The sequence below is a fragment of the Chiloscyllium punctatum genome, chromosome 25 (assembly GCF_047496795.1).
Source record: "Chiloscyllium punctatum isolate Juve2018m chromosome 25, sChiPun1.3, whole genome shotgun sequence".
In the NCBI taxonomy this organism is placed as follows: Eukaryota; Metazoa; Chordata; class Chondrichthyes; order Orectolobiformes; family Hemiscylliidae; genus Chiloscyllium; species Chiloscyllium punctatum.
In genome coordinates this window covers 37,506,828-37,516,072 of record NC_092763.1, presented here as the reverse complement: position 1 = coordinate 37,516,072, position 9,245 = coordinate 37,506,828, and the positions used below count along the sequence as shown (strand labels likewise).

Here is a 9,245-nt window from a genome sequence, read left to right as displayed (position 1 = left end):
TGAATCATCCTTAGGACCTGTGGGGTGGCAGTCAACTGCAGTCATCAAATAGACATCCTGAAGCAGAGTGTACCCCTGCATCACAGCAATATTGGTTGTTTGGAATGCCAGCATAAGTGTAAGAAGGCAAATAATTGCTGAAGCTGGACGGGTATGCAAACCTGTTACCAAAGTAACCTGTAGTAGTCTTAGATGAGTCCAAAGGCTGCTGCAGTTTCTGACCTTACAAAATATAAGCACAAGATGTAACAGTGGGATCCTCTTTGATAGTGAAAACAGCCAGCATAGCATGTTCCCCACACATTACTCATCAAAGGAGTTAATAGGGATCATCAGTCTTGTCATAGCAATGCAACTGAATCAGGAAGTGTGCCAGTCAGTCAGAAGAGCTGTGAGGATTTTCACTGTGACAATAGAAGATTGCCCAACATTTCTAAAGCGCTACTGCCCTCCACCCATCAAAAGTTCCTGTAATTTTCAAATGGAGGATTATAGGCAGAAAGAACGCTTTAATACATTTGCGACGTTTAAGTAATATAAAGCATTGCAATGAAACTAAATAAATTCAAAACAAAGGGCAGTGAAATGCCAGCACACTCTACACACTGCCTATTTACATCTACAGAAAAAAACAGGGAGGAGCAGTGGTCATGTTCCTGTCTCTGTCCTACTTGTCCTAGAGGTGAATGACAGGTTGATTAAAAATAAAGGAGAAACAAATATGAGTAAAACACATCTTTTCCAGAAGACTCTATGACTCTAATGACTTCCTTGTAGTTGGGATATGGGAATGGGAATACTAACATTAGTCCCCTCTGATGAAATAATGACATCATGGAAAGTCCAGTCCTTAGCTATGCAAATCTTTGACAATAAAATTTGACTGGAGGCGAGGGGTGGGGGTGGGGTAGGGGTGGTTGGGGGTGGGGGAGCTGACGAGTGACGTGCGCTTTCGGCTTTCTCGCAGCCCCAATATGCTATATAAATGCCCAAATCAAGAGAGCAGAATTAGACTTAATTCTCTCAGTGAAATTTGTCCCATTTTGAACGCAAGAGCAGCTACGAAGAGAAAGGCGACAGGATGTTCTCCAAACTGCAGGTAGGTATTGTCTTAATTTCGAAACAAAAAAAACTTTGATCTCTGATTCTAAGCTTTTTGTCACTGTTTAAAAGCATTATTTCTTTACTAACATTCTGCCTCTCTGTTTAGAAATTTCAGTCCAGTTTAACAATTGGAAAACGACTGTACCATAAAATTTCTCGCGAAGGTAAATAGACTTGGATTCTGTCTGATATGGGAATATATGATTATTGTTTACCGGTGTCCTTTCTGCAGCCTGATGTACAGACCAGTAAGCTGCGCTGAATGGGAAGAGCCGCGCTGGATCCCATTGAACCTGTTTGTTTCAACTCACTGAGAAAGTTGAGTTGGAGTTTAGTTCAGCCACGCAATGAAAGCACTAACGGTTCTACCAAATGTATTTATTCATTGTAGTGCGGCTGAAGTTGCTGCTTGTAATCGGGTCAATTTCAGCACAAATCTCAGCTAAGATATAAAAGACTTTATGTTTCCTTTCAACTTGAACAGCTGAGAGCGGGAGCGGGCAAATGTCTGGAACCCGGTTCTCAAAGTGAGCTTTATTTTCTGTGACTCTCCGATAGAACACGTTCCGGAGGGAACTACCATGGTTTAAATCGGACTGTTCAATGCTTTAAACAAATGAACTCCTCACATGTACAATTAAATAACTACTGTTTTTACCCGTCTGTTAGCTTTCGAGGCGCCGGATTTGAAAGAGACGGTGACGAGCAGTTTTGGCTCCTTTATCTCAGGAGTGGATGTTGATCATCTCTCGCAGACGGTTTTACAGAGGAGCAAACGCATGATCCTGGACAACATTGGAGTCGGAATCCTGGGCAGTACCAGCCCAGTGTTTGATATTTGCCTCAATTACTGCCAGGTAATTTAGACACGACCCTACAACACCTTCCGAATCCATCGGTAATATCTCGGCCAGATTCCGTCAAGAAGCGCCAGTACCACTTTAAACTCAACTCGCAGCTGCCTCAGTGCAGACCACTGCAAGCTGCTTCCCAGTGTTTGCAGGATAGCTGTCAGCGGGGTCCCAGCATGTTTCAGTCGGGGACAGCAAGACGACCCACTCGACAACAGCCTTCCCTTTTATTACAAGCACAAACATTGACGGCTGCTATGTCCACATCCGATGATTACTCATCGGGAGACAGACACAGCGCACTTTCTGTACAAGTGAGAGTCACTGAGTTGCTGTTTCCTTATTCTCTAACCCGTCCCCCTCTCTTTCTCCCAACAGCAAATGTACGCTCAAGACCCAGTCAGCTCAGTGTACGGACGCAAGGATCTTAGACTTTCTCCGACTCTGGCAGCTTTCGCCAATGGGGTCGCGGTAAGATGTTTGCACCGACCGACTTCACAAACCAGACAATAAATATTCATTATAAAACCGGAATCTGTCACTTATTGCTGTTTCTATTGAGCTATAATCCGCGTTATCTCTTCATCGACTCTTAGGCGCATTCAATGGATTTCGATGATACCTGGCACCCAGCCACACATCCGTCTGGAGCTGTACTTCCCGCCCTCCTGGCTGCCGCCCAAATGTTACCTACAAACTCCAAACCCACTGGACTCGACTTTCTCTTGGCCTTTAATGTGGGCGTTGAAATTCAGGGCAGGTTAATGCACTTCTCTCAAGAGGCGAGCAACATCCCTAAGAGGTGAGATGCTTGAAAGCCAGATTTTGCGGCGAACGTTTCACTAATAGTGGTCGTCAAAATTAAATTTGCCCACAGGCTGTTCTGGGCTTCTGCGTTAGAGGAAATGAGCATTGGATAGTAAAACGACAAGGCATTCCTACAGGGAACACACTTTAAACTACAACTCCTTCACCAAACCAATTGAAACCTCTCACCTGCGGGAGTATAAACTAGGAAGTGCGGATAAAAATACTTACTTAGATGTAAAATTACTCACAGGGAAAAAATAAAGATCGTAAAACAAAGGTGCGATTAAAAGGAAAATAAGCAGACCATAAAATTTTGAAAAACAACAACAGTAATTAAAATTTGCAGAAATTAGACTCCACTTATTTTAGTGCCAGAATATTTATTTGACAGCTATTAAGATTTATTCCATTGTTAAAACCATTTAATAATAAAATAATTAAAATGCACATGAGCTTTTACTGGGTAACGAATGGTATTTGCGACAACATTATGAACATTGTGTATGTGAATGTGGAGACTCAAAAATGTACTGGAGCAGCAAAGTTCATGGGCATGCAGAGAAAATCCGATAATTTCAATGGCTCACATACATGCTCGAAGTTGCTATCCGATTTGCCCATTAATAGTAACTCTGCTATTTATTACATAAATTCAGCAATACAATAACATGCAACAGTCTAGAAAAACAAAATTCATTTTTTTTACAATTAATCGAAAAGTATTATGTGAATGACTACTTGGTGGTAGTAAAGCCATTTGAAAGCAAAGGATCTGATCAAAGAAGAGCACTTTATGAATCTACTAATTGTAGTGAAGCTGTTAATTCTGTTGGATTGAAGTGTTACTGTATAACATGATGAATAAGCAAATGGATCAGGTGCTTGAATTTTTTTTGTTTTAACAGATTTCACCCTCCCAGTGTGGTTGGGACAATGGGCAGTGCTGCAGCGATAGCCAAATTCCTTTCACTTAATGCCAATCAATGTGTTAATGCCCTAGCTATTGCAGCTTCACTCTCAGGGGCACCAATGGCCAATGCAGCCACTCAGGCAAAACCCATCCATATTGGCAATGCCACCCGACTGGGCTTTGAGGCAGCACTTCTTGCTTCTAAAGGAATGGAGGGAAATGTGAAAATACTAGACAAGACTCTTGGCTGCTTTGGATTTTCTGCCTTTTATGGTGACTATGAACCTCAGAAGATTGCTCCACTTGAACAGACACGATTTCTGCTTGAGGACCAAGATATTGCATTCAAGCGCTTCCCTGCTCATTTAGGTATGCACTGGATAGTAGATGCTGCTCTCTCAGTTAGGCAATTGGCAACTGCAAATGATGGTGCCTTTTCACCCTCTATGATTGACAGAATAATTCTGCGTGTCCCTGTTTCCCGTTACATCAACAGACCATTCCCAGAAACAGAACATGAGGCTCGCCATTCCTTCCAGTTTAATGCCTGCTCTGCATTGTTGGATGGTGAAGTGAACATTGAATCATTCAGAGAAAGTAAACTCCAGCGAGATAATCTCAATGAGTTACTTGACAAAGTGGAGCTTCAACATCCTGAAGATAATGTGGCCAGTTTTGAGAAGATGTACGGAGAAGTAGTTCTCATTCTGAGGAACAGAGATGTGCTCAGGGGAAGATGTGGCACATTCTATGGACACTGGAGAAACCCACTGTCCAGAGAATCACTACTTGACAAATTCAAAAGTAATGCTTCTTATGTATTGGAACAGGACAAAATAGAGGCTATCATCAACACAGTTGAGAATCTTGAAGGAGTGAGGGATAGTTCCACATTAACCTCTTACTTGCAGTGAAAAGTTTCAAGTTCCTTGTGAACTCATGTTTAAATGTGATTTAACAAATTGATCATTTGTTTTTTGTGTATTTTTATGTGCAATAGGATTTAATTTTTAGAAACTATTGAGATTGACATTGTTGGCATTACAATCAACTCCTGCAATAGGACAAAACTTTGTTAAACAGATTGGTCAGCTGCATGATATCTGGCCAATTCTCTGGGAATAGGGGAATGGGATCACTTTAATGTTTTTTTTACATTCAGGACAATAACACAATTATTGAGATGCATACAAGACAGATTCTGATAAGATGTCAGAGAAATAGAGTGGTAATCTGTGAGATGCAGCAAATTGGTAAATAAATTATCTCTCAGGTAGCAAACGGGCTGTAGTCATGAGGTAATTTGCTTTTGGAGAGATAGAACGCCTTTCACTTTTGAGGCTTTTTATTGACTCATAATGATATGCAGGAATACATTTAAATTCCCTAAATCTAGTGATAACTGAGGAGGAAGGTTGTTATCTTTGTTAGTGAAGACCATTTCTTGTATGAACAGTCATTTTTTGCATGTTCAAATGTCTCTGGATTGCAGACATGCATGACTTATCACAATGTGAGAAAGGATGAATTGTCTGATCTTGTTGAGACTGTCCAATCTTTTCCAGTTCACTTCTTCTCCTTATCTTCTTCAGTTCTTTGCTGTTTGAAGGAAACAAATATCATTATCTAAGATTGCTCTTCAGGTAATATCTTCTTTTGTATTTTTCTCTCAGTGAGTGCTGCATTTTCTGAAAAGACAGGTAATGGCCTCAAAAATGGGGCCAATAGAGTTATTACCAGTTAAACATGAATGATTAGTCCATTGAAATTGCCATAGGAGCCTATCATCAGATGTCTTCTTTGGTTAAGCATTTCAAGGTCCTGCGATCCCTGGAGGACCATTCCTAATGAAGGCTTATGCCCAAAATGTTGATTCTCCTGCTTTTCAGATGCTGCCTGACCTGCTGTGCTTTTCCAGCACCACACTCTTGACTTTGATCCCTGGAGCACCTGGACTGATTTTTATGAAGGAACTGTGCACCGATGGAAAGTTCCATGAGTGAAGCAGTTGAAGCAAAAATGATTTCAATGAATCTGGGCTGTTGGAATCATGCCCATGGATAAATTTACATTTGGTTTGCTGTGAGCTGCCCTAGCCCAAAACTGGTTCATTTGCATTATCACTCATTTGCTGTCCCTTAGCTCCCTGATTTGATGTAAATGAGATGGAAGCCTCAAAAGAATGGCCACCTTTTTTGAAACTGTAATGGGTAGCTGACCAGTAAGCCCCACCAACTGGCCAGCCAAAAATCAAAATTGACTGCTATATCTATACTGAAGAACCATTGTTCCTGTTTCCTGAAGATGTTTGAATATTTAGAATTTCCAGGGTAGTCTTGGAACACTTGCAAATAATTTTGAACCGAGCCATTGGGAAAGTGCAAGCCTTTACTGCATTTGATTGCAGTTTATAAAAGTAGGGAAACAAGGTTCTGCTGAAAGCACAGACAATTTTCTCAAGTTTTCCTCCCTCTCACCCCAGGAGTTTCAACTTGCTGGTCTTTCTCACTTGCTCTCATACATTTTGATGCTTGCACATGCATGCAAAAATGATAAATACATCTGTCAATTAATAGACAGGAATATAGAAAAGTTTGAGAACATTTTGTTCACGTTACATGATACCCTCATAATTATGTAAGAAGACACTTACAGATCATCACAGATTGTGTTGCATCATGTGGATGGCTAGGATCTACACAGTCATTGGGCACTTGTAATGCTTGTTACCTCACAAATTGTGATTCTACTAGAACTCAGGGTGCATTTATAGTCCAAGTTTAGTTTTGAAGCATAGACATTGAAGCTTCAGGTTGATATTACGTTTCTGCAAAATTGGGTGTTAAGGCCTCAATGGATGTTAAACAGAAGAGTAGCAAAACATTTTTCTGCAGCAAATTAAACAGAAGAGTAGCAAAACATTTTTCTGCAGCAAATTTTATTTCACTTAATTGCAGGTGTCCAGCCAAGCTCTGGCTCTAGGTTAAGTTTGAATTCACCACATAACTTCAGTGTGGGTGAAAGAAAAACTGATTTAAACTAATCTACAGTTATATTGTAGGTGCATTAATTCTATTCCAAATGTATCACATCATATTCTGTATATTTTTAATGTAATTCAATACCTCATAATTATTATTTTGTTTAACCAATAATGGATTAAATGTTTGTTAATTTTAATAACCTTGCAATAAAAAATGTGATTTAAACATTCATTGGCTCCCATTGTTTATATGCTTGTATACTGACATAGAGTCATAGAGATGTACAGCATGGAAACAGACCCTTCGGTCTAACCCGTTCATGCTGACCGGATATCCCAATCCAATCTTGCCCCACCTGCCAGCACCCAGCCCATATCCCTCCAAACCCTTCCTATTCATATACCCATCCAAATGCCTCTTAAATGTTGCAATTGTATCAGCCTCCACCACATCCTCTGGCAGCTCATTCCATACACATACCATCCTCTGTGTGAAAAAGTTGCCCCTTAGGTCTCTTTTATATCTTTCCCCTCTCACCCTAAACCTATGCCCTCTAGTTCTGGACTCCCCGACCTCAGGGAAAAGACTTTGTCTATTTATCCTATCCATGTCCCTCATAATTTTGTAAACCTCTATAAGGTAGTGATTAACGGCTCCATTTCGAAATGGCAGGCAGTGACCAGTGGGGTACTGCAGGGATCCGTGCTGGGACCGCAGCTTTTTACAATATATGTAAATGATATAGAAGATGGTATCAGCAATAACATTAGCAAATTTGCTGATGACACAAAGCTAGGTGGTAGGGTGAAATGTGATGAGGATGTTAGGGGATTACAGGGTGACCTGGACAAGTTAGGTGAGTGGGCAGATGCAGTTTAATGTGGATAAATGTCTGGTTATCCACTTTGGTGGCAAGAACAGGAAGGCAGATTACTACCTCAATGGTATCAAATTAGGTAAAGGGGCTGTTCAGAGAGATCTGGGTGTTCTTGTCCACCAGTCAATGAAGGCAAGCATGCAGGTACAGCAGGTCGTGAAGAAGGCTAATAGCATGCTGGCCTTCATAACAAGAGGGATTGAGTATAGAAGCAAAGAGGTGCTTCTGCAGCTGTACAGGGCCCTGGTGAGACCACACCTGGAGTACTGTGTACAGTTCTGGTCTCCAAGTTTGAGGAAAGACATTCTGGCTATTGAGGGAGTGCAGCGTAGGTTCACGAGGTCAATTCCTGGAATGGCAGGATTGCCTTACACGGAAAGACTGAAGCGACTGGGCTTGTATACCCTTGAGTTTAGAAGACTGAGAGGGGATCTGATTGAAACATATAGGATTATGAAAGGATTGGACACTCTGGCAGGAGGGAACATATTTCCGTTGATGGGGGAGTGCCGAACCAGAGGACACAGGTCAGAGATGAGGAGAAACTACTTCATCCAGAGAGTGGTGGCTGTGTGGAATGCTCTGCCCCAGAGGGCAGTGGAGGCCCAGTCTCTGGATTCATTTAAGAAAGAATTGGATAGAGCTCTTAAAGATAGTGGAGTCAAGGGGTATGGAGATAAGGCTGGAACAGGATACTGATTAGGAATGATCAGCCATGATCATATTGAATGGCGGTGCAGGCTCGAAGGGCAGAATGGCCTACTCCTGCATCTATTGTCTATTGTCTATTGTCTAAGGTCACTCCTCAGCCTCCGACACTCCAGGGAAAACAGCATACATGCTTTAATTTGCTGACTGGTCACACATACTGAGAAATCACTCAAATACCTAATGATGATATTGAATGTTCTCTCAGAAGAATCCCAAGCACTTTAAGTCCATATTTCAATCATACTACAAAAAGGAAGGGTGTCACAGTGTGCAACTGTTAATATATCTGGATTGGCTGCACCTATTTCAATATGACAAAACATATCTGGAAGCCAGGAACACCTTATTGGCAATGACCAAAAGAAACTGTGAATCCAAGGTCTGAATCAGCTAAGTACAGAGAAAACATTGTGTCATTTAATGTTAAGATTATTATGAAGCTTGCATATAGAATCAGGCTTTAGATCCAATGAAACTAACCTTCAGCTGCAGCCAGAAATTTGAATTACCATACATGGCCTGCTGCTGGATTATACTCAAAAAAATTGTTATGGTGCAACCAAGAAAATCGCTGTTCTTACAAACACATTTTCCAGCACCACCCTCACTTCATCATCCATCAAATAGGGAATTTGCTCTGTCATCTGGCAGCTCAACTGTAAGTGCAGGATGAGTGTCCTTTCTGCTTGCCCTTTCAGTCTTAATAAGTCTGCTTATTCCTCTTCCCTTACATTTTAAAAATGTTTCACAACTTTTGTCTCTTTACTGTGTCACTCCATTCTAATTGGCTCTTCATCCAATGAAATTCTTTCCTAGAACATTGCAAATTTTGCCAGGCTGCGCATTATCTCACAATATAGATTATTTATCTTTTCACCCAGCAGCAATTCTGGATTATAAATGTTTGTTGAAATTGCTTCATGGTCTCACACTTCCCTATCTCTATAATCTCTTTAAGGGCACCAAGCCAACATTTGAACTCTATTTCTTTCACTCTG

General features: G+C 41.0%; 1 protein-coding gene across 1 annotated transcript; it reads left to right on the top strand.

The window, feature by feature from the left end:
* The first annotated feature begins 1,028 nt into the window (after positions 1-1,028).
* On the top strand, positions 1,029-6,857 carry irg1l (immunoresponsive gene 1, like). Its single transcript, XM_072595056.1, has 6 exons — positions 1,029-1,099; positions 1,211-1,268; positions 1,774-1,961; positions 2,334-2,426; positions 2,552-2,757; positions 3,671-6,857. Exons 1-6 carry the CDS (start codon positions 1,082-1,084, stop codon positions 4,587-4,589), a joined length of 1,482 nt encoding a protein of 493 aa, XP_072451157.1. The 5' UTR covers positions 1,029-1,081; the 3' UTR covers positions 4,590-6,857.
* The last annotated feature ends 2,388 nt before the right edge of the window (positions 6,858-9,245 follow it).

What these genes read in the sequence shown, in the direction of transcription:
- irg1l (XM_072595056.1), top strand. An exon ending in CCATAAAATTTCTCGCGAAG is followed by an intron (nt 1,269 to 1,773) that starts GTAAATAGACTT and finishes CCCGTCTGTTAG; the next exon opens with CTTTCGAGGCGCCGGATTTG. An exon ending in TTTGCCTCAATTACTGCCAG is followed by an intron (nt 1,962 to 2,333) that starts GTAATTTAGACA and finishes TTCTCCCAACAG; the next exon opens with CAAATGTACGCTCAAGACCC.